The sequence below is a fragment of the Lacerta agilis genome, chromosome 13 (assembly GCF_009819535.1).
Source record: "Lacerta agilis isolate rLacAgi1 chromosome 13, rLacAgi1.pri, whole genome shotgun sequence".
Taxonomy (NCBI): Eukaryota; Metazoa; Chordata; class Lepidosauria; order Squamata; family Lacertidae; genus Lacerta; species Lacerta agilis.
This window is the reverse complement of record NC_046324.1, coordinates 10,501,038-10,526,661: the sequence shown is the minus strand read 5'-3', so window position 1 is coordinate 10,526,661 and position 25,624 is coordinate 10,501,038. Positions and strand designations below refer to the sequence as shown.

At 43.5% G+C, this 25,624-nt stretch overlaps 1 protein-coding gene across 1 annotated transcript; it reads left to right on the top strand.

The window, feature by feature from the left end:
* The first annotated feature begins 655 nt into the window (after window positions 1-655).
* Window positions 656-24,176, top strand: LEO1 (LEO1 homolog, Paf1/RNA polymerase II complex component). Its single transcript, XM_033166926.1, has 12 exons — window positions 656-713; window positions 3,403-4,179; window positions 4,870-4,974; window positions 10,675-10,769; window positions 12,144-12,289; window positions 13,142-13,226; window positions 14,912-15,006; window positions 16,261-16,395; window positions 17,765-17,900; window positions 19,460-19,646; window positions 19,971-20,068; window positions 23,898-24,176. The coding sequence occupies exons 1-12, from the start codon at window positions 656-658 to the stop codon at window positions 24,003-24,005; spliced, it is 2,025 nt and encodes a 674-aa protein (XP_033022817.1). The 3' UTR covers window positions 24,006-24,176.
* Window positions 24,177-25,624: the final 1,448 nt, after the last annotated feature.

Here is a 25,624-nt window from a genome sequence, read left to right as displayed (position 1 = left end):
TACGTACATCACAGGAGCCTACACAACACAAAACACTGTTGCTGTATGTAGCTTTTATTTTATTTTATATCTTATATTTTGGAAATGTACATCCAGTTGTTGTTTTTTCTTTAAATTTTTTGGGGGCCTCCAAGAGAGTGGAGCCCTAAACTATAGCTTGTTTAGCTTATACGTAAATCCGGCGCTGGCTGGGGAGCCAAGTTAGAATCATCAGAGTTGGAAGGGGTCCCGAGGGTCATCTAGTCCAACCTCCTGCAATGCAGGAATCCTACCCACAGCCATCCTTGGGTGGGTTCGAACCACCAGCCTTCTAGTTAACAGCCAGACGCCCTGACCCATCGAAGTACAGAAGGATTTTTATCTCTATACAGATCGAGATGACTCTACTTATTTTCTATCTCTATGCGAAACACTACCGCCCGCCCACGCGGACACTTCCGGTTTAACGCAAGTGGATACACGATTTTCATTTTAAACCGGAAGTGCAGGCCCTGCACCGCTCTATTTTCTATCTCTGTCCTCTTCTATTGAAAATCTTGGCACGACTCCTCCCCCCTCAGTCGCAGTTGTTTTACGTCACAAGAAGGCGCCCTGTTCTGCTAGCTCTGCTGCCGGGTCTGCTGAGGTGGCCTGAGGAAATTGGTTCCCCCTCGCCATGGCGGACATGGAGGAGCTGTTCGGCAGCGATGCTGACACCGAGCCGGAGCAAAAAGGTAACGGGGGGGGTGGGCACGCCGGGGGGCATATCGCATTGTATCACGCATGCGCGGAAGAAGGCCTTGGCTTTTAACCTCAACCCCCGCCGCCTTTTGGTTCCTTTGAAATTCTCTCCTTGCTCTCTTGTTCGCGCCCGGAGCTCAGCCCCAAGCCTCGTTTTGGTACCAGAGTGCACGAGAGGCGGCCATGCAGAAAAATAGTTCCTCTGAGCATGAGCAAAGTGCCGTATTCGCAACGCAGCTGGGATGAGGCGGGAGAAGGGGGCTGGACGCTTCCAAGTTGCTCAGGGCGATGTTGCCGTTTGTTCCTCGCCCCTGCCCCGTTTTTTATTCTTGCAACCATTGCCGGATTTACGTATAAGGTAAACAAGCTATAGCGTAGGGCCCCACTCCCTTGGGGTCCCCCCAATTTTTTTTGTTATGTGCAAATAACACAAATTTTGTTATGTGCAAATAAACCTATACCTATTAGGTCCATAAATTACCATATAGCATATATTCAACACAAAAAACAGCGACAATTTGTTGTTGACAAAGGACAGCTGGGCATATAAAGAGCCCCATTACCTTCAATAGCTTTCAATAGCTTAGGGCCTCATCAGAGCTAAATCTGGCCCTGCTTGCAACCTTGTGAAGGGAGACTGGACTGACAGTGAGCAATGGGTTGAATCCCACCTGAGTGGCTCTTCCCCAGACCCAGCTCTGAGCGCTGATTTACCTGCAATCAGATTTCAGTTGTTTCCACCACCACCCCTTCCCAGTTTCATCTTCTCATCCTTCTTGAAGTTGGGGCTTGTGAGACTGCTTCCAAGCACCATTGGGTTTGAAACATCAAAACTTGCAATATGTGAGTGGGGCAAGTGCAAAGGAAGGCACCGTTTCTGTACCTTTTAACAGCTGTGTGAAAACGGGGGAAACTTATTTCATGCTTTTGTCACAAGCTATGGTTACTATAATCCAGTGTTTCTCAAACTTGGGTTCCCAACTGTTGTTGAGCTACAACTCCCATCATGCCTAGCTAGCAGGACCAAGGGTCCAACAACAGCTGGGGACTGAAGTTTGAGAAACACTGCAGTCATTATGTGCTGCTGTAATACAGTTGTAGCTTGGAAGTTGAACGGAATCCGTTCCGGAAGTCTATTCGACTTCCAAAACAGAAGCCATGGAAGCCGCTTCGGACATTCAGGTTCCAAAGACCATTTGCAAACGGAACATTGACTTCCAGGTTTGTAGCGTTTGGGAGCTGTAATTTCCTTTGCATCTGGTCACAATGTTGTGGTCTCTGTCTGTTCATTCATCTCCATCCCCCTTCTCACCCATGTACATCTGATCTGAAATTCTTCCTCATTTTAGGTACCCTGCAAGAACATCTTAAACAATGCTGCTAGCGTGCATTGTTTTACATAGTGGTTTGCCGTGGGTTTTTCCCTTGGATCACGGGAGACTGGTGTACTCCATGACACACTTGTGGACCTTGAATCAGGTTTTCTCAGAAACAGATATGTGTGTCTTCCTACTCTTTCAAATCTGGTGATGAAAATCACTGGGCAACACCCACCATCTATCAAACAAAGGATTTTTATTGTGATCTCCAAGCTGTTCAGTACCTGGTTCTGTGCACTGGATCCAAGGTCTTGCTGTCTTTTAAAAAAGAAAGAAAGATAAGAAAACAGGCAAGGGAGACCTTTTTTTAGACAGGCTGTTTAGGGTTTGATGTGTGATGGTTGTTATATTGGCAAGCAGAGTGGTGTAGTGCAAGATAAAAAATGTAATCTCTGCCCAAATGCGAATATCATTAAGTCACCCGTCCTCAAACTTGATTCCCTACAGGTGTTTTGTACTACAGTACAACTATTGTCAGCCCTAGCCAGCACCAAAACGCTGTGACCGTGTTGGTTGTTGTTGAGTCAGTCTATAGCATCCTCATAAATAAACCCACAAAAGTTACTAGCCAATAACAGTAATTGCCAGTTTAACCTATCTGTCACATTCTGATGCCAGTCATAAGTGGCTTAAAAATGGGGGGTAAGCCAGCTTGGCAGTGATTCTTACTTTGCACAGATGACCAGTTTTGCTGCTGTTTATGGGCCAGTTTATAGCAGTGTTTCTTAAGCAATGGCATAATGGGACTAAATAGCAGTAACTTAAATAAAAAAAATTATTTATGAAAATATTTATACACTATATGGTAAAAAGAAAAGTACCCAAGTAGTTTACAGCAATAATGCATAAAACATACAATAAAAATCATATTAAGAAAGTTAAAATAGACATTAATTAACCATTGTGGAAAGATGCAATCTTAATTGCATGTGTAGACAATTTAAAGTTGACAATTTAAAAGTGACACTCCAGCAGGTGATTTCAGTGATCAAGCTGGGATATAAGGGTTCAGGCTATCCCTGTTTTCACTGTTTTACCCATTTTCAGTCAACATTTGCTTTACTTCTATATAGTACTGCAGTCAGGATTGTTCCTGGACTACTACTTAATTAAGATTTTTCACTGCAGTCAGTGTTTTTAGCAAAGTAACTAGTTCTTCAAATTGCATATATCTGATGGATTTGCTTCCTTCTGAATAGGTGAACATAAATAAAATGGTATTGGTCAGCTGATTTTTATATATGTTATATGAATCTTTTCCTCTTGTTAAAGTTGTCTTTTTATGTTTGTTTGGTTTTAACAGATTCTGATTCTGGGTCAGATTCAGACTCTGACCAGGAGCCTGTTGGCTCTATCAGTAATATTTCTGGTAGCGAGAGCGACAGAGATGATGACCGAGAGGCTTTGAAACCCAGTAACAAAGAATTGTTTGGTGATGACAGTGAGGATGACGGCGCCTCTCACCATAGTGGCAGCGATAACCGGTCTGAACGATCCTACAATCGCTCGGAAGGCTCGGGGCATTCTGAACATGAGGATAATGACCAGTCAGATATGGACCAGCACAGTGGCTCAGAAGCTGCTCACGAGGAGGATGAGGATGAAGAGGATCACAGGTCAGATGAAGGCAGCCACCACTCTGAGGCAGAAGCCTCAGACAAAGCACACTCTGAGGATGAAAAATGGGAAAGGGAAGACAGAAGTGATCAGTCAGACGATGAGGAGAAGCTCCAGAACTCGGATGACGAAGAAAGGCCACAGCACTTGGATGATGATGAGAAGAACTCGGACGACGAGGAGAGACCTCTGGCTTCTGATGACAAAGAGAGGCTGCAGAACTCCGACGAGGAGAAAATGCACAACTCGGATGATGATGAAGAGAGGCTGCAGGTTTCTGATGAAGAGGAAAGACACCAAAACTCTGATGAGGAGAATATGCAGAACTCGGATGATGACTATGAAAGGCTGCAGCATTCAGACGAGGAAAAGATGCAGAACTCGGATGAAGAGAGGCCCCAGCATTCCGATGATGAAGAGCGAAGGCTCTCGGAGGATGAAGAAGAGCATGAGCATAAATCGGGTATGAAAAATTGAGGGTGCAAATGTCTAGTCCCTGGGCTGGGGAAACCTTAGGTCTGGAGGGCTCTTGGGCAAGATTCTTTCCCAGCCTTCTACATGCAAAGCATGTGCTTTACCACTTAGCTTTGGCCTAGTAGTCATATCTTGAAGCCTACGATTACTCTTTTTCATCCACCCCAAATCAATAAGTCTAGCACAATCCATCTTTAGTTTGCAGAGCAGTTGTCCCTTTAGATAATCTCTTGGAATTTGGGTTTAATAGTTGCTCACACTTTTTCCCACTTGCCTTTTTATAAAAAAAATAAAACTCACCCAAAATTTCAGGACGGGTTGTAATCTTTTGGGGGTTTGTTTGTTTTTCACTATTAACCTTTGATAGCAGTAAGGCTGAAAAAATTGCTGAATGCCTACCCAGGGAGCTTGAAGGCCAAGTAGGGATTTGAGTGTCTTCCATTTATATATGCCTACTGCGTTGCTCCATCATTTTTATTTTAGCACCCGTGTGGTTTCATCAACAATACTTTTGGAAGTCCACTGGTACGAATGCCATTCTTCAAAGTGACATTGCTCTGCTGTGTTTTATTCAGGGTGTCTGGATTGTGTAATATATAATAATACATTAATAGAAATATATACTGTATAATAATAGAAAGTGATGAGGGGGCTTCAAAGTGGATATTTGCTTTTTCAGAATCGGCAAGAGGCAGTGACAGTGATGAAGAAGTCATGCAAACGAAGCGTAAGAAACAAATTGCATCGGATTCCGAAATGGATAGTGATATGGAAGGACAAAAAGGTAAGCAGCCCCTCTTCCTGTCATCTGGGATTTTTTTTTAAAAAAAACACCCTCAAATCAGGTTAGGTTTGCAGTGCCAAGCTACCCTTTATGTTCTCCACTGCAGTAGATCAAAAGCTGTCACCACAACAGTTGATTTAAGCAACTAGTTAACAGCTAATCTACATGTTTGATTATTTTCACGGTAGCTCTGACTGCAGTATTTTGGGTCGTCTCTTGTCCCTTGCTTTAGAGCAGGGGTGTAGAACCTGTAGACCTCCAGATACTGTTGGACTCCCATCATCCCCCAGCCAGCAGGCCAGTGGCCAGGGATTAAGGGGGTTGTAATCCCAACAGCAGCTGGAAGTCCACATTTCCTCTGCCCCTGTTTTATAGGGTTCAAAGGAGGTCAAGTGCTTCAGTGGGAAAGTTCCTATAAACGAGGATTGGCTCCATGTTGCTCCATCAACTGGATCTGGCACCTGAGACAATTTCATCTGGTCTAGAGCTACCTAATACTTATTCCCCCCCCCTCCCATACTATTATTTATGGATTTTTTTCACGCTTCATCATAAGGTCCCAGGGTGGGTTACAACAAAATAAACGTACATTGTTACAATGAGTTAAAACAATTTACACTGGCTTTCATTACACTTGCAAGTTATAACACTACAGAAATACAAAATTAAAATTGGGTATAACAATTTAGAATTACAATATTAAAATCAAGTTAAACAATTTGCAATAATCCAACCCCAGGTACCTAGTGTTAACAATGTTTGGCTCCCTCTCCTGGAAACCAATTTTAGTATCTGTGCTGCTGAAGCGAGCACCCTCTCCTGGTATCCTTCTGTGGTGCATAAAATTTTCTAGGTCTCATTGTAAGAGCAGTTTAGGAGATAAGGTCAATTTCTGCCAGACCAGTTCATTGGCACCACTTCCTGATTTCCCGTATGGTCAGAATGGGCCACCCTTAATTTTCAAAAGAGGAGAAATCCCCAGTAGAAAGGCATCTGAAGCACACCACTAAATACCTGGAAGGGTTTGCTTTATTGATAAGCCAAATGGGCAATGTGCTTTTTTTAAAGAAATAAAACAAGGGCAAAGTATACAGAGCAAAGTCTCAAAACCAAAAGAAACATACCTGTTACTCAAACGACAAAGATTCTTGTGGCACCTTAAAGACTAAGAAGTAAGAAACTTGCTTCCAGTCTAGCTACACGTTCCTTATCACTAAAGTCATTTGAAGCAATGTTCTTCAACCTTGGGTCCCCATTTGACTACAACTCCCATCATGCCCTCTCCATTGACCACACTGGCGGGTCTTGCGCAGCAACAAGACAGGACATCTTTGTGATCCGGGCAGGCTTAGCTGAGATCACCTAGCTTCTTTCTCACTCCCTCTCTGACACTCTCTCGGTTTCTGTGACTCTTTGCCCTGGAGATCTAACTGTCTTCTTCCAACTGACAAAGTTCCAACTGCCACTGAAGCTGTGCCTTTCCTCCTCTCTTGGATTCTGTTAATGAGAACTGGCTTCTTTAGATGCACAGCTCCTCAGGTGCATCTGCCAAGTCTACCTGATAACTTTGTTACACCTTCCCACAGGCCAGTTGTTGGAAGAAGGTTTCTGTGTAGGGCAAAGGAGTCCAGCTGGAGCAGGAGGCTCTGAGGAAGACTTTGCCTGCCTGCCTGCCTCTCGCCAGGAATCCTGGAGGGCAAACTTGGTAGTTAGTTTTTTGTTTTTTATAAATGCTTTGTTTGTAAGGAAGGGATAAACAAGGATGTAAGTCACTTTGGGCCACCTTTTAAGAAAAGTGCCTTTAACACATATAATAAATAAATAACAATTTAATAATAAATGGTTTACATGAAATAATATAAAATACTCATAAGAAAACGCCAAGGTTTTAAAAACAAGTCAATATAAAATTACCAGAATATTAAGATTAAAAAGAGGGGAGTGTTTGATTTCCCTGCCCTTTTAAATAAATCCTTACAACAGCCCTGTCTGAGAGCAGAAAAGATTCAGAATCAGAAGAACCTTTATTTCCATCAGCCACTAGCCATAGCAATAAAGTAAAATGTACTGAAGATAGAGGTAAAAACTTAACTATAGAAAATACATTTGGGGGGTTTACATCAATAAATAATAGATATTTTCTAATTGCCCCCGCTAAAAACCTTGCACTTTTTGCTGTCACCTGATCATCTTGATGTGCTAAAAGAAAGGACACGGTAGCAATGGTTGAGCGATCTGGCATGGACAATAATAGAGGGGTAATAACCTCACTCCTCAAATCTTTATAAAGACTGCAAGCCAGAAGCACATGAGCCACTGACTCAATACTGCCATCTCCACAGGGACATAACTGTTTTCCCAGTGGAATTTTTTGAAATCGGACCTCAAGTACAGCCGAAGGCAGTATATTCAATCTTGCAAAAGTGAAAGCTGGTCTATATTTTGGAATTGTCAAATTTTGCAAATAGGGTATGCCAAAGTGTCAAAATGACTAGGTGGAAAATAATCATACCAAGCCTCATAAGCTTTATGGCTGGCTGGGAGTTCAAATGTCATTCTCCGCCCGCCACCCCCTCGGGCCACATCCTGAGCCATCCAATTAAAGCACTATTGTGCCACTAACAGTCATGACTTCCCACAAAGTATCCCGGGAACTGCTAATTGTCAGAGGTGCTGAGGGTTGTCAGGAGACCCCCATTCGCCTCACAGAGCTGCAGTTTCCAGAGTGGTTTAACAACCATTCTCTCATCACAGGGAATGCCAGATATAAACCAGCCCCCTACGTTCAAACCCAGGTCTTTGTGGCTCTCACACCAAATTCCTACATGTCGCTGAGGTTTTTCCTTCCCAAAATCCTCTAAGATTGATCATGAATTACCTTCCTAGACCTACGAGGAATATTTCAACTAAAAGAGAGCTTTTCAAACACTGTGGATCCTTGGACGTTCATTGGGGCAGGTTAGCTGTTTCCTCAGTGACAAAAATCAGTCGTGACTTTTTTGACAGCTACATAAGTGAGACCTGGACAGGAGTCATGAGAGAGGGAAAGGTTTTTTAAATAATATTTTTATTAATTTTTACAATAACAAAGCATCACATTAAAAAGAAAAACTATACATCAAAGCCTTAAAATAATTATATATAAATTCCACATTTACTCCATAACCTGGGACTACTAGAGTCCCCTGACTTCCCTCCACCCCCCCCCCATGGTTCCCTTGTTTTATGTTATTCATACATGACCATCCATTTTTAACCTCATTTTACATTCCAATTTTGTGCTTTATTTATAATATTACTAAAATAACCTTTATTGTACATCAATTAACATCAGTTTACATATAACTTATAACATTTAACTTGGTTTACTCTTCAGATCGTATAAATCTTTTGCCTTTTATCTATAATATTATAAGTATTTCTAAAATCCTGCAAATGTATTAACTTGTATACACTGCTTTTGTATAAATGCAATAAAGATTTCCCAGTCTTTTTTAAATTTGTTGACCTCTTGATTTCTAATTCTCCCAGTCACTTTAGCCTTTTCCGCATATTCCATTAACTTACTTTTCCAGTCTTCTTTCGTGGGGACTTCTTCATCTTTCCATCGTTGTGCTAATGATTTCCGAGCGGCCGTTGTTGTGTACATAAACCAATTCTTATATTTTGTTGGTAAATCCAGTCCTGTAATACCTGATAGGAAAGCTTCTGGTTTTTTAACAAAGGTTATTTTAAACATTTTTTTTTCAATTCGTTGTAAATCATTTCCCAAAAACATTTTATAAATTTACATTGCCACTACATATGATAAAAAGTGCCCTCAATTTCTTTACATTTCCAACACTTATTATCTCTTCCTTTATACATTTTTGCTAGTTTGACCGGAGTTAGGTACCATCTATATAGCATTTTCATATAATTTTCCTTAAGTAAAGTACAGGCCATAAACTTCAAATCATTCTTCCATAATCTTTCCCAATCTGTCATTTGTATATTGTGTCCCACACCTGTTGCCCTTTTTGTCTTAACACATTTTACCTCCTCATCCTTAGTTTCCCATTCCAACAACAAGTTATACATTTTTGAAATCAAGTTATTATCACTCTCTACTATTTCTCTCTGGAATCTTGAAATTTCATAAGTAAACCCTTTATCATTTTTAAAAACTTCATTTAATTGAAAATATTGTAACCAGTCTGTTACTTTACCTCTTATTTCTTGAAATTTTCTGTTTTAATTGGTTATCTGATTCGAATCAGAGGGGGGGGGGGAAGATTGACACGAAGGCAGGAAGGAGCCAACCCAGGTTTCCCTTCTGTGTCTGCAGCTGCAACTTCTCCTGAGCTTCTTCCCTCATTCATTCTGCCCACCCCCACTAATAACTGCCTTTTCCCACCCAGACACCATGTCATTTTGTGACATCACAAGCAGTCCATAGCCAATGGCAACAGCTGGGGAGGCATCAGCACAACCTCCCCAGGCCTGACAGTTGTGGGGGCACCTCAGCGGTGATTGATTCATTTATTTCTGATCTGTTTCTTGCTCAGAATGCCCTGCCTGTGAAATGATACCAACATAGGTGTGTGATATCCCCTTACCTGTCTTTGAAGAAAAAGATAGAATGGCCGCTGCAGGTAGATGTATTTAGAAAGGCGTTTATGTAGAAATGTAAGCTGGCTTGCTTAAGCCCTGCAGTTTTCTTCATTGCTTCCATGGGTGGTCTTGAGAACATCTCACTGGCTTCATGCAGCTCTGAAGAAGAAAAAACAAGGACAATGAGTGGGGTGACTACTACCAAGGCACCTCTGCCAGCTTCTGCCTAGTGACTTCATCTGCTAACTTTAGCCTGCCAGCCTCCACAGGTTTCATCTGTTCATGGAATAGTCACCTTTCACACATCACATTTACTCACATACAGAGACACCCACACCCCACACCATTTCGCTTAGACCCACAAACATCAGACTTGTAGCATCCATTAGCTTCCAGATGCAAACTCCACCGGCTTCCACTCATCAACACCTGCTTGCTTCCATTAGGTCTCTCACTAGACAATGAGCTTCCAACCATGGATCTCGGCAGCCTTCAAGCCATAATCCCACTCAGCAAGCGAACATGCCTTATTATTGCTCCATAGCATTCCACTGCTGGATGATCATCTCCTTCCATCTGCCAATTCGCCTCCTCCAAGTGGGAGGAAACCAGGCAGTGCTGAGTGTCACAGCCATTGCCAGCTGTGTCCTGCTGGGGAATATTAAAGGGCTTTCTACTCTTAAAGTAGAAAGCCCTTTAAATCCACTCTAGTACTTTTGTGGAATCACAAGTAGTCCATGGAACAACTGGGGAGGCATCATCTCCATCTCTTTAGACCTCACAATAGTGGGTGTACCTGAGCAGTGATTTGTCTGCTTGTTTTAAATAGTGCCTGGGGTGGAAGAGCAGGGAAGTAGAAGGTTGAGCTATGTGATTGAATTGACAAGCCTTTTGATATAGCTTTGATTTAGGCACCCCACACCTTTGGCTTTCTAATATAGAACCCACCCTTTTATATGTAATGCTGTCATAGGTAACTTTTATGCCCCTTGTAGAGTATATATATTTTTTATAAATAAGGTGTCTTTTAAAAACAAAGCCAGTCCTTCCCCACTTCCAGTTTCCAACCTTCTAAGTATGATTTCTGTTTCTTATTTTCTGGGCAAGGTAATAAAGATGCAATGGATCTGTTTGGAGGAGCAGATGACATATCTTCAGGGAGCGATGGGGAAGACAAACCCCCAACTCCAGGGCAACCTATTGTAAGTACAGTCGTAACTCGTGTTGCGTTCGTTGCGGGTTGCGAACAGCGCGGGTTATGAACGCGCCGAACCCGGAGGTACTGGAACGGGTTACTTCCGGGTTCGGCGGTTCATGCATGCGTAGATGCGCCAAATCGCAACCCGCGTGTGCGCAGAAGCGGCACTGTGGATTGTGGACTACTCATGATGCGAACAGGGCTCTGGAACGGACCCCGTTTGCATCCAGAGGTACCACTGTACCTTTGTTGGTCTGTGAGGTCACAGGGTGGCACATGTCACCCGGTCCTGCTTTGCATCAGTGTTGGATTTAACCTGACAACTTGACCACTAATATTTTAATGCTTCGTCATACAAAGAAGAGGAATGGTTCTCTGCTCATTTATGACAATGTAAAAAATGACTAACTTAAAACTAGTTCAGTTGGACTACTCTGATTTCGGTTTGACTTAGATGGAAGGGTGTAAACGGGTTATTTTAAAATTGGTTTTGTACCATATTGTTTAAATTTGTTGAATTGTTTTATTTTGCGTGTATTATGATGAATGTGTTTTTGCCATGTGATATGGGCCAAATGGCTGAAATAAACTACCTACCTACCTAATGCTTCGTCATCGTTCAGTCGTGTCCGACTCTTCGTGACCCCATGGACCAGAGCAGGCCAGGCACGCCTATCTTTCACTGCCTCCCACAGTTTGGCCAAACTCATGCTAGTTGCTTCGAGAACACTGTCCAACCATCTCATCCTCTGTCGTCCCCTTCTCCTTGTGCCCTCCATCTTTCCCAACATCAGGGTCTTTTCTAGGGAGTCTTCTCTTCTCATGAGGTGGCCAAAGTACTGGAGCCTCAACTTCAGGATCTGTCCTTCCAATGAGCACTCGGGGCTGATTTCTTTAAGGATGGATAAGTTTGATCTTTTTGCAGTCCATGGGACTCTCAAGAGTCTCCCCCAGCACCATAATTTAATGCTTATACATATGTTAAGATTTGTATTCTCAAATTGTATTAGGAAAAAGTGGGATAATGATTTGTGATCATTTTAGAAGGGGTTGCAGATAAGTGTATTCCATTTGGGACTTTTGAAAGTTGAAGGTCTCTTTTCCCCTCTCTCCTGATGCCAGGATTGGGGAACTTTGGTTCCTCCGGAAGTTGCTGAACTACAGCTCCCATCAGCCCCAGCAAGCATGGCCAACGGCTGGATATGATGGGAGTTGTGGTTCAGCAACATCTAGAGGGCCAAAGGTTCCCCATGCTTGCCTTATGCTGATGTCCTGAGCAGGCATAATGTTGATAAAATGTATGTTCTCTGTATGGTCAATCACACATATGCATAAATGGAATTCCTACGTGATTTTCTCTTCCCCTCCCACCGAATAGGACGAGAATGGATTGAATGAGGATCAGCAGGAGGAGGAACCTATTCCTGAAACACGGATAGAAGTTGAAATTCCTAAAGTCAACACAGACTTGGGAAATGACTTATATTTTGTGAAGCTTCCCAACTTCCTCAGTGTGGAGCCCAGGTAAAAGTCACAGGCTCAGTCTGGGAAACAAGTGTTCCAGGATCTTAAAAAACACAAACAGAAAACCAATCTGTAGTGCTATCGACAGATGAGTTGAAACTGTGTTAAAAAACACAAGGCCCCCCCCTTTTTAGTCATGAAACATTTGCAAATAGGCTTTTTACAACAACAACAAAACTAATGCTAACAAGTTAATTCTGTGTTTGGTTTTATTATAAACCACCTTTATTATAAGGAATAAAGGGAGAATATAAGCATTTTAAAGAAACAGAATTATACTAGGGAAACTCAGGTGTGACTTTGAAACGCTCTCTCTTGGTAGAAGATAATAACTGAGGGTTGTATTTAATGTTGTGCAAAGTGAAAGTCACTTAGCAGTGCACTTGTTCCACTGGCGAAATGTTTTGCACCAGAAGAACGTTGTTGCACAATAGAATGCACAAGGAAGCTGCTTGTGGTGATGTTGTTGTACAATGTGCAAACCTCAAGGACATAGAAAGCTGCCTTATACTGAATCCACCTAGGTCCACCTAGATCAGCACTGTGTACGCTGGCTGGCAGTGGCTCTCCAGGGTGTCCCGTGGGTGTTGCTGCCAACCCTACATGGAGATGCCAGGGATTGAACTTGGAACCTTCTGTATGCAAAGCAGATGTTCTACCACTGAGCTACAGCCCTTCTCCAATAATCATTTGCCTTCTCTGTTCTCTCTCCCACCCCCTACTATGTGTACAAAGGAACTGCAGCCACAAACCCATAATTGGGTTTTTGCATGAGAATTCCAGTCCTGGTACCAAATGGTTTTGCAAGGAAAGGAAGACATACATGGTAACCCATAATCTGGTTTATTGCAGGCCTTTTGATCCACAGTACTATGAGGATGAATTTGAAGATGAGGAGATGCTGGATGAAGAAGGTAGAACAAGGTTAAAACTGAAGGTACCGTATACCTTAAATTCTGCCTCCACGCAACATGCAAACACTCCTTGCTATGTCTTGGAGTACAATCCTGTTAAGCCTCATGCTTTGGGTCAGGGCTGGGGCACCAGCCGTTGTTGGACTCCCATCTCCCTTGAACCCCAGTCTGCATGGCCTATGATCAAGGATGGTGAGCGCTGTGGTCCAGCTGAATTGGGAGGGCCAGAGGTTCCTCATCCCTTCTTTAAACATCGAGAGCTTGTGTAGCATAGTTCTGAGATATGGAGCAATGCACCAAGAAGTCCCCAGCTCAGATCCACTGTTGCAGTGAAGTCCCATCAAAAAGTTGGAAGGGGAAGCTTTTTGGTAATCTATTCCAACCCCTGATGAATGTAGGAAACCCACTACTTGAGCGTTTCCAACAGGCAGCTGCCCAGACTCTTCTTGAAGACTCGGAGAGGCCGGGCCCATGCACTGGGCAATTGGTTTCATGGTCCAACTGCTGTTTCCATCAAGACGTTTCTCATAATGTTCAGCTGAAAGGTACCCTCCTGTAACTGAGGCCCATTAGATTAAATGGGCTTAAGTTACAGGAGGGTTCAGATGAAGCTGAGCATTACAAGAAACTTCTTCCCAGGAAGAGTTTGTTAGGGCAAGTAGGTGGCCCTAAGCAAGCCTTCTCCATCCACCCCAGCCAATTGTAGCCCCCATCTGCAATAGGGGGTCAAGAATACTGACCACCTTACAACATCATTGTTAGGAAAACATCCATCGCTCTGGGAAGTGATTTGTAAATGAAATAAATAAATGGTGATAACCACGATAACTTCCGTGAAGTTCTTGAGAGTGTTCAAATTGCTATTTAAACACAAAATATGACACTGATTCATTCTATGGAGCACCGATAGGGCTGACCTCTAGAGCACTACCCTAGTACTTGCACATTCTCTGTGCCAGTTAGAGCAACTGGGGTTTCTTCCTTGGTTTTTATTTATTTATATCTCCATCAGTGTACAATGGTACCTTGGTTCCCGAACGCCTTAGTTGTTGAACAAATTGGCTCCCGAACGCCACAAAGCCAGCAGTAAGTGTTCCAGTTTGCAAACATTTTTTGGAAGCCGAAGGTCTGACGCGGCCGAAGGTCCTGCAGCCAATCAGAAACTGTGTCTTGGTTTTCGAACTGGTTTGGGAGTCGAAGTGACTCCCAGAACGGATTAAGGTCAGGAACCAAAGTACCACTGTACATGGATTATTATTTTTCAGCATAAAAGGGAGGGAGATAGGTTCCTGCCTGAAGGAGTTTACTTTCTAAAATGGGGCACATGGGAAGCAACAGTGGGAGTGGAGAGGAATGGAGAGGAGAGAAAGTTAATTTCAAGTTTGCATGCATATTATATGTGAGGACTAACATGTTACGCTAAAGTTTTAGCAGAAAAGGTCTGAGCTTGTAGTGGTGGCCTCTGCTCCCTGCCCCGCCCTGCTGAATCTCTCATGGTACACTGAGCTGTCTTGCTGCTCATTGATTCACAACACTAATACGTTAAACCAGTTAATACTTTAAACATGAATTCAGCAATTCAGAATACCAGTGTATGACATTCCCACCAGCGTTATTCCCCCCACTCCCCACACACTATTTCTTGTGAGCGTTGTGACATTTCACTCCAGAAATACCTTCTGCACGCAGCAACTTTGTGTCCCCACAGGTGGAGAACACGATACGTTGGCGAACTCGCCGAGATGAAGAAGGGAGCGAGGTTCGAGAAAGCAACGCGCGGATAGTCAAATGGTCTGATGGGAGGTTAGTTTGTGCCTTATCCTGCTTGACCCACGCTTCTGAACTGTAGAAAGAAACATGTTGTGTAGCATAGAGTTCTATCTCGGGTCTCAATCACCCAGTTATTATTATTATTATTATTATTATTATTATTATTATTATTATTATTATATTTTCTGAGTTGATTGAAAGAGGGCACGCATCCATGAAGGGGCTGAGTCTTCCTGCAAGGAATCATGCAGCCAGCTTTTAAGCAGTTCAGTGCCTTACCTGTGATAGAGCTCTGCCTATCCCTTCATTCAGCCTCATTGCATCTCACCTTTCTGGAGGCTTTTCATTTTATTTATTTAAATATCTATATACAGCTCTTTGTATTGCAGCTGCTTTTTTGCTATGATCCAGGCTGAATGAGCTGCCCCACTAAAGGTCAGAAAAGCTACCAAGGTACCGTATTTTCCGGCGTATAAGACGACTGGGTGTATAAGACGACCCCCAACTTTTCCAGTTAAAATATAGAGTTTGAGATATACTCGACCGCAGATTCTCCACCCGGCGTTTAAGATGACCCCCGACTTTTGAGAAGATTTTCCTGGATTAAAAAGTAGTCTTATACGCCAGAATATACAGTAGCTCAAAATAACTACTGCCTCCCACCTGCTTTGGAACAGAGAAGGTTTCAGTGGTAGATACCTCAGTGGTGTGCTGCTCGATGGCCAATGATGCTGCCCGTATAAAAACCCACAGGGAGAGGAAAGTGCAAGGTGCCATCAGTGAATCTTAAGAAGCCCCATATCCCTCTCCTTTGCTATTTCCAATTTTGTTAAGGCATCCATGTTATGGCAGGAGGGCCTGGAGGCAGTAGGCAAGAATACATAATATCCACACAGCACGTTAAAGAAAGCTGAAAATAAACAAGATAAAAGACAGGCTAGGAACAGAACCAAGGAGAGCATAATTCTAGATTGGGAGAATTAGCAAGTTTCACACAGGCACTGCCAAATTCTGTAACACCTGTAAAAAAAAAAAATCCATGGTGTAAGGAGTCGTCGTCAGAATTGTGTGGGATAACTCTGTCTTCACTGCTCTGTAAACGGATAATAACATCCTATATCTAGTTCACTTGTATCAACTGGTCGCCTTCCAATGCACAATATGGGCATCATGGGCCCGTAAATACATCAGTCGAAGTATTCAGTTGGCTTAATGTACTTGTATAAGCAAAGCAAATAAGGCTTTTGGCTTGTGTGCTAATTGAAGCAATTCTCCTTCCTTTTGAAGCATGTCACTACATTTGGGGAATGAAGTGTTTGATGTGTACAAAGCACCATTGCAGGGAGATCACAACCATCTCTTCATCAGGCAAGGAACAGGTCTGCAGGGGCAAGCTGTGTTCAAAACAAAGCTAACCTTCAGGTAAGCACGTGGATCCCATTGTTGGAAATATTTACAAGTGATAGCATCACAGTGAATGTGAAAGAAGATGCAAGGTGGTTTGCCTAATTATTTCCAAGGAGGGTAGCCATGTTGAAGCAAGAACATAGAAGCTTGCCTCATCTACAGGCATTAATTAACTGACAGGATGTCTAGATTATTGTCATCAGTGCTGCTGTGGTCACTGACAATTTGACATACTTTTTAAACTTTGAACATAATGCTCAGAATCTACTTCTCTGCCCTCTTAATTTCACTTCTTACAATTCCCATCCACCCTCAACCTGTCATCTATCTATTTCTCTCTCTTTCTCTCTCTCTCTCTCTCTCTCTGTATGTCTGTCTGTCTACCTTACAGTTCAGGAAAATATGTAATGCATCTAATGATGTGTACTCTAGTCTGCAGAAGCTTATGTTATACTAAATATGTGATTCTTTAATGTGCCACAAAACTCCTGAATCGTTTTATTATGGTCACTGTTATCTATAGCCTATAGCAGGTAGCAGTATTCGGAATTAGCCAGGCACATTTTGCACCTGGCTATCAGCCACTTGCGACCAAGTGAAGATGCCTGGGCGCCAGGATGGCACCTGACATCACCATCTGACTGGCTAGCGAAGAGTTGTGTTTGTTGGTTTTTTGTTGCCATGCTATGGCGCGAGTCAGATTTTCGCTGGAGCTGAGAATATACACAATTCATTTTCAGCTTTGTAATCCTGTTTTTAAAAATATATGCATCCAAACATTCTGTTAGTGTGCCTGTAACCTAGTTTTAAGGGGCCATATGCCAAATAGCTTTTATATCTCAGCTTCTAACAGTGTCAGGTAGGGAACCTCAGGCCCAGGAGCCAAATCAGCTGAAGGCCTGGCTTCAAGAGAGCCCTGCACAGCCAAAGGCCTGGCAGTCAGCTGGAATCAGTTGTGCTAGGAGGTCACCTTTAGGAAGTACCTGATGCAACCACTTTCTCAAGAGAGAGAGAAAATGGCTGCAATTTAAAATGGAGATTTTGTTCTTTCCAGGGATATGACGTCCTTTCTCTGCAGAGGGAGAAATGTTCTACTTTTAGGAGCATTTCCCCCTCTGCAGAGATTTCAAAGGGGCTCCCTGTAGCTGACAATCAGCTGGTCATTGCTTACAGGGATCCTCTGAAGGCAACCTCCTAGTGTCCGTGGCACTGAAAAGGCTTCTTCAAAGGAGGTTGCTGCAACCGATCATCAACCCACAAGATGGTCTTGGCTACAGGTTGGCATAGCGTGTTGTGTGAATCAGCTCAGTCACATGCAATTGTTTTCTCAAACCTGCAGTTCCCTGAAAGAAGTGCTTTTAACCCAGTAACAATTTTACCGCAGGCCTCACTCAACAGACAGTGCCACACACAGAAAGATGACTCTCTCGCTCGCAGACAGATGTTCCAAGACACAAAAAATTCGTATTTTGCCCATGGCTGGCCGTGATCCAGAGTCCCAACGAACAGAAATGATTAAGGTATAGATTTGGGGTGGGGTAGCTGGAATCAAAATTTGCCTTCTAAGCCATTATTAAATTTGTCTCTTATATGCAAATCATAAAATATTGTTTGTATGCATGACTCAGCAGCATCTTTAGACTTGCTAGCCTCTTGCTCGGCAGGAGTCTGAATTGTCATAGAAAACAACCTTACCTACCTTGGCATCTCTGTGAGTGGCCAGGGGGCTTCTTTGAGCCTGCAAACAGTTCAAAGGGGGAAGAAGAACGGAACAAGAGGGGATGAGCAGAAGAGATAAGAGTAGCTTCATATTTGCCATATCCTACAAAACTCGGTATCGGAATCTGGCAATCAGTCTTTATAAACCATTTTATGGTATCACCAGCACTGCTAGGTAAGAATGGGCAGCGCCTCGCTGCTATGTTGCCAGTGGACTAAAACACATTCCCCCCCTATTTAGTGAAATGGTGGAGCTGAGTTGGGAGCCACATTAATTTTAAAAGGTAAAGGTACCCCTGACCATTAGGTCCAGTCGCGGATGACTCATGGGTTGCGGCGCTCATCTCGCTGTACTGGCCAAGGGAGCTGACACTTGTCCGCAGACAGTTTTTCCGGGTCATGTGGCCAGCATGACTAAGCCGCTTCTGGCAAAACCAGAGCAGCGCATGGAAACGCCGTTTACCTTCCCGCCGGAGCGGTACCTATTTATCTACTTGCACTGGCATGCTTTTGAACTGCTAGGTTGGCAGGAGCTGGGACCGAGTAACGGGAGCTCACCCCATCACAGGGATTCGAGCCACCGACCTTCCGATTGGCAAGCCCTAGGCTCAGTGGTTTAGACCACAGCGCCACCCGTGTCCCTTTCAAGTTAATTTAAAGGTAAAGGTACCCCTGACCATTAGGTCCAGTCGCGGACGACTCTGGGGTTGCGGCACTCATCTCGCTATACTGGCTGAGGGAGCAGACGTTTGTCCGCAGACAGCTTCCGGGTCATGTGGCCAGCATGACAGCTGCTTCTGGCGAACCAGAGCAGCACACAGAAACACCATTTACCTTCCCGCCAGAGTGGTACCTATTTATCTACTTGGACGCAAAACAAAAAACCTTACTTGGATCCTTCTTCCTCCCTCTCTGACCTATTGACCAAGCTGTGTAATCCAAGCCAGGGCAAGTCATGAAACAGAGCACATAAAACCTGTGCCACATTGCTCTGCTGCACCATGTAGCAGAAAAAGAACCTGGAATAAAGGTAGAACGAGACTTAACTGCTGCAAGAATGCCAAAGCCTCATCTGCATTGGCATTCCACAGGCTTCTGAAGATGCACCTGTTTACACAGGCATCCCCGCGATCTTGACTTGTTTTGTTTAATAGGATTGTTTTATTGTGTATTTTAATTATGGATGTTTCCGTTCTAATATTCGTGTAACTGGTGTACTTTGCAAAGCACTTCAAATTCTGCTTGGGCAATAAGAGGGGTGTAAATTAGTGATGTGTGATGTGCAGGGCAATGCACAGTCTGAGCCCTGTTTTGAGAAATCGTTGGCACACCTTTATGTGGTTGCCATTTCCCCCTGCAGAAAGAGGAGGAGAGGTTGCGAGCTTCCATTCGCAGGGAGTCCCAGCAGAGGAGAATGCGAGAGAAGCAGCACCAGCGGGGACTGAGCGCCAGCTACTTGGAGCCTGACCGCTATGATGAAGAGGATGAAGGAGAAGAAGCCATCAGCCTGGCAGCAATTAAAAACAGATATAAAGGCGGAATAAGAGGTATGGTTGGCTTGGCGCAGAGTCCTGGATTTATCTGGTTTTAAGTCCAGGGTGCTGCTTTGGGCTTATCACACAAAGGAAAAGTGGGACGTTAATACCCAAGGGGAGGGTGGGGGGAAATCCTTTTGGAAATAATATATGCTTATTTGTTTCGTTTTGTAATGGCCAGTGATGACAAGCAAATAAACCACACTGATAGTGCTTCATGGCACGCTTCCCACGGAGGGAAAAGATTGTCACTTCTAAGCGGCCAGTTTCCAAGTTATGGTCAGTTTTTGTAAATTGGCTCTTGGAAAGAAATGCATATATATTTTTCCCTTTCAGAGGAGCGTGCTAGGATTTATTCTTCAGACAGCGATGAGGGCTCAGATGAAGATAAAACGCAGAGATTGCTGAAAGCAAAGAAACTCAACAGTGATGAGGTGAGAGAAATGGTGAAGGGGTCTATTTTGAGTGGCTCAGGTGTTTACTATCATAATTGGTTGTTGTTTTTTTACTGTTTCACCCTGAATACTCTGGCTTTAATGTCATTTTAAAACCAGTATAATAATAATAATGATCAATTTTTATTTCTACCCTGCCCTTCCTGATCCAAAAACCGGGCTCAGGGCGGCTAACAACAAATATAAGATAATGAATAAAACAACTTAAAAACAGCATAAAAACAAACATCAGTGGGATCACCAGGGCTAACTGGCCAGGTTAGTCATGCTAGGCCAGTAGGGAGACCAGGGAGGAATTTTAATGTGGAGACCCAGAAGGGTTTCTTCAGAAAAAAGGGAAGGGGAAAAGGAATAGGGGATCAGGCTAGATTAAAGGCCAGGCGGAATAACTCTGTCTTACAGGCCCTGCAGAAGGAGGTCAGGTCCCGCAGTGCCCTAGTCTCATGGGACAAAGTATTCCACCAGGTCAGAGCCAGTGTAGCACGGTGGTTTAGAGTGTTGGACTAGAACTTGGGAGTCCGGGCTCAAATTCTAGTAGGGTGATGTAGTGAGATAAAAAGTTGCATCATAAAGCCTGCTAGCATCCTTCAGGCTCGCACAGATTGTAGTCTGAAAACATTGTTGTCTCTTAAGATCATAGCTGGAAAGCATCTGTTTAATGCTGTAATTTTAGATGCCTGCTTGTTTTTACTTAAGTGGCTCAGTATCCAGCATGCCCAAAGAGGCTTTGGTCTTGTGTTTCAAAAGTGGTTGGTGACATGGCATTGAAGAAGGGAGCCTTCAATAAAAGAAAAGCCTTCTCAAAGCCTTCTCCAATCAAAGGGCTTCTACAAGCGGGATTCTGTCTGCTGCCACAAATTTTTCATTTCTATGTAGGTGAAAGAACGAAACCACGACTTCTGTTTACTCTCCCCGCCCCCGGCCCTTCCATTGTAAAAGCAATTTAGTTTGCTAACGTTCAACTTCACCACATGGTGGCACTTAGGCATTAAAAAAATAGTCAAGAGTGTAGCACATGTGCATGGACCACAAATTATGGGCTGCACAGACTTGTACTTTGGTATGCATCTCATTGCAACCATTTTTCTATCCTTGCTCTCCAAAAATGATCCAGAGGACCACTCTCTTTGTACTAGTGATGTTGGAGTTCAGCAAAACTTATCAGAAAGAGATGGAGAAGTGAACTAGGATAGAAGTCCAAAAGAAGAATTCTGTACTGCATTGAGATCAGTTGATGTGCATTGTGGGTGGGTGGGTGGGCAAACCTGGGCTGAATTCAATCATCATTATTTAGGAGGTCAGCATTTAATTTGTGCCTAGACCAGAGGTGGGAACTTTTGTAAGCCTGCAGGCCACAATCTCTTCTGGACCACCTTCTGAGGGCCACATGCTCCCAAAGTGGGAGGGGCAATGCATGGAAAGTTTATCTTGAATGGTAGGCTAGTTTCTACACGCACTCTCACACCCTGCACCTGAGATTCCTCATCCCTGCCCCAGACCAAGCAGCCCTACAGGCAAGGAAGCATTTTCGGCATCCCCTCGATTTGTCCCCCTTTTAAACGCCTTCTTTTTTATTGTGGTCATATCCTTTCACAACTTAGATGCTCAGTTTGCATGCATGAATTCAACTCTTATTTGCCCATGCCTTATGAACTGTTTGCACTATTTGTTTCAGCTTCTGAGTAGATGGTTGAATCACCCGCCCTTGACCCAGAAGCCGCTCCTGCTCCGTTCCCCCCCCCCAAAAAAATTCTAGCACCTCAGGCACTTCCCTGAATCCGGACCCATGTTGAATGTGTGTCCTTGGTTCCATTATGTTAAGCTTTGTAGTAAAAAAATGAATCAAGTAATTGGGTTCATTAATAAAAAAGCAAGTAATTTTCCAGTTGGTAGAAAGCTGTTGAAATTCTACTGCGAGAGAGAGACACATTATGGATTACTTCATTAAAATAACCACCAGCCTCTTTTGAAGCATGTGTTGCAGTCAGAGGCTGACTTTGAAATTCTCAAGGACTTCATTTTGATCTTTCATTTGCACAAAACCTGGATGTGTGTTAATAGTCAGGGAGTAGGGGATGGCAATTAGCTTTCACCCAAAGTCCCAAATCACCCAGTAGCACTTCTGGCGTCTTATAGCTAAAGGAAAAATATTAAACTTGAATGCATTTGGGTCGGGGGGTTTTTTGCGGGTAGGTGGTGCCATTTGCTGAAGTATTTTGTACTAGGATACAAGATCTTCTCTGAAAGAAAAAAAGAAATCTTTAAGCTCATCACTGTTAATGCATTCCGTCTTAAAATGGGAAGTGGTTTCATTGTAAATTAGAACAGGATACTTACCTGAAAATTAAGAGCAAATTATAATTATCACATTGTTTGCTTCCCCCCCCAAAAAAAAAAATTTTTTGCACACAGTCTATGTTTTGGCAAAACAAACAAGATGCATTACCTTTTTCTAACAACAAGCAGTTAGCTGAGATCTAGGCTGAAATCATAACTACTGTTCTGATCAGGAAGGCCTGCTCAATAATATGCCCACCAGGCAGGGCCAGAGTCTCTGGGTGGTGTAAGGCTGCCACTGAAAAGGGCTTCGCTGTGTCGAGTTCACACCTTCTGTGATGTGTAGTGACACTCACGTCTTGACATCATGAAACCATGTGAATTCCCACAACAATGAATGGTGCCTAGTTGGGGGACTTGCAGTAGATTTTATGCAGGGAGCATTCGGATACTTGCCTCCTCTCCCTTCTTTGAAAGCCCCAATGAAGCTGCAATCCTAAACACATTAGGTTGCATCCGATGCTGCTGTTCTAATCGAACGACAGACTTTGCTTGTGCAGTTGATCTGCAGCCCCCTGGGCACTCTCAAAGTCTGCTCCAGGGGGTTGGGGAACCTTCCAAATCAATTTTTGGGGGAACACAGCTGCCAACAACAAATGGCTTTTATCCATCTGTCTTGAGAGGCAATGGAAGAGTGTGCAATGGGGGGCGGGGAGCAAACCGTTGGAAGGTTACAGTGCCTGCTGTGACTGTAGAGATGGGAGAGGCATGTTTTACTGCAGATGGCAATGTCCTGTTTCATTGGGATAGGTGCACCATGGCATTTCGTCTCTCTGCGCTCCTCCCAGCAGTCATTTTTCCTCTGGTCACTGCTATGAATTCATGACGTGACTGTCTCCAAGCGCCCTGCAAGGAATTCCCACACGGCAGGGTTGATTTTGCCAGCCTTCGTGTCAATGTTTGCAGACATTTTTGTAACGCAGAGTTGGTCTGCCAATGGGCCTGTTGCCTGAAGCCAGCTCCCTGTAGAGCACATCCTTGGGGATCATGCCATCTTCCATTCTGTGCTCATGACGTCTCCGAGACAAGTGTGTGAACGTGCTGGGAATGTGGGCTTGTTTGAAACACTATTGCTGTGTTATGCCTAAAATCTTCCTGGCACAGCACATATGGAAGGCCTTGAGATTTCACTCCTGGTGGGTTTAGCTCAGGGGAATTTAACTTTTGAGTAAATGTGCTTTGGGTACTGTTGATGTGGCTGTTTTTTTCAGCTGTCCTCTGTCCTGTTTGCATCTTTAGATAGCCGAGAGTAAACAGTTGCAAGATTCGTTCTTCCTTAGCCCAACCTCTGTTTCCATAGGCTCTTTTCCCTCTAAATGTCGCCTCATTATTAACCGAGGAGGGAGCATCATTTTCTAAGGGAGCATTAATTGCCCATTTCTTAGTGCGTGGATGATCCAAATTGCAGTTTAAATCACTTACACCTAGAGAAACCCTCATTTTGGCTTAAAATCAATCTGCTTTCCTGCAGGAGGGTGAGCCATCTGGTAAAAGAAAAGCAGAAGATGATGAGAAGGCAAGCAAGAAGCACAAGAAGTATGTGATCAGTGATGAGGAAGACGAGGATGAGGATGCATAATGCAAGTCTGAAAGTCTGCAAGATTCGTGTAAATATATATAATGACTGCACTGTTCTTTTTGCAGCCAGGATGTAAGTAAACCTAATGAGGATTTTTATTTTATTTTTACAAAAGAAACTTGCATTCAGATCTGTAGTCTTAAAATGAATAAAGGTTTTTGTTGGACCCTTTTAAATTTCTTTTCTTTTAAAAGGTGATGGCTTTGTTCCGCTGGAATACGTTATGGCAGATTTGTTTTGGATCTGTGCCCATTTCATCGTCAAAACACTTTGCTCGGCAAATGCTAGGTTGTTGCTGGATCGTTGACTTTTATGAAGCCGGAACGAAATGTCACGGGTCACATCTTGCCACCAAAAGCAGCAGTGATCCAGCATCTCCTCTTCCCCCTTGTAATGTTCAGTAGGGTAAAGTGTGTGGCACGATGCCATCGCGCTGTAAGATTCCCTGCCCCTTCCTTAATCTGCTGGCTGCTGCTCGTAGGGGCAGGAAAACTTTCAACTTGCTGCTGCTTTATCATATGTTTTGCGTATCTACAGTGGAGAAGAAGTGGAGGTAGAGAGGCGAGGCTGCTGATTTGGGTGGCAGGCATAACATGTACCACCCTTGGTGCAGATGAAGCAGACAGATGGGGAAGCATGTGCACACAAATGTATATACAAGCACATACATATACACACACGCACACACAAATCTGAATTAAATAAGTCACAAGCTACTATGCCTATAGGGTATATGGCTGGCTTATAGATTCTGCTTCCTTATGCCAGGCCCCTGTCCCTGGTGAAGAAGTGATTTAAGCTTTAATCAAATGTCTGGATCCTGTATTACACACACACACACACACACACACACACACACACACACGTGGGTGTTGTGTAGTGGTCAGTTGTGTCCTACTAGACCTGGGGAGGTCCACTGATCACCACTGGTCTAGATATAAAAACAGACCAAAATAAGATAGAATTTGTTCAAAAGTAGTCCACAGGTTGGGTTTAAATGTGAGTTCTGGTCAGGAAGGATGAAAGGCTGCTGCCTTAAGCTATGAAGAAAACTTTGCTCGGTCTTACAGGCAAAAGAACCTCAATCCACGTTCACACCATACAGTACAGTCATGGCTTCCCCCAGATAATTATGGGAGCTGTAGATTGTTAAAAGTGCCTAAGAGTTGTTGGGAGACCCCTATTCCCACCAGAGCTAGAATTTCCAGAGTTTCTGTTGAAGCGGGATTTATTGTTAAACCACTGGGAATTGTAGCTCTATAAGGGGACCACCGGTCTTGTAACGACTCTCAGCACACTTAAACTACAGGTCCCAGAATTCTTTGTGGGGAAAGCCATGACTGCGTAAAGTGGTATTGTCATGTTGTAAATAATTGGTGAGGATGTGGCCTGAGCCTACCACGGAGATTCCCATTTAAGACCCATCCCTCTCTGTCCATACAAAGATTTCCAGCTCCTTCAACTTCATCATCTCTAGGCCAAGTAAGTCATTGTCATCTCCATGACTTTTCTTGATATTTTCACCATCCCATGTAAGCCTGCCCAAATTTTTGTTTCCACCCGTTGCCTGTTTTTCCTTTATTCCACAGACACACACCTGCTGCATCAAAACTGGGTGG

Bases quoted from the DNA above. Each gene is read 5' to 3' on its own strand.
- LEO1 (XM_033166926.1), top strand. From the start codon at position 656: ATGGCGGACATGGAGGAGCTGTTCGGCAGCGATGCTGACACCGAGCCG. The intron at 12,290-13,141 runs GTAAAAGTCACA...GGTTTATTGCAG, and splicing joins TTCCTCAGTGTGGAGCCCAG to GCCTTTTGATCCACAGTACT. The intron at 16,396-17,764 runs GTAAGCACGTGG...ATTTTACCGCAG, and splicing joins AAAACAAAGCTAACCTTCAG to GCCTCACTCAACAGACAGTG.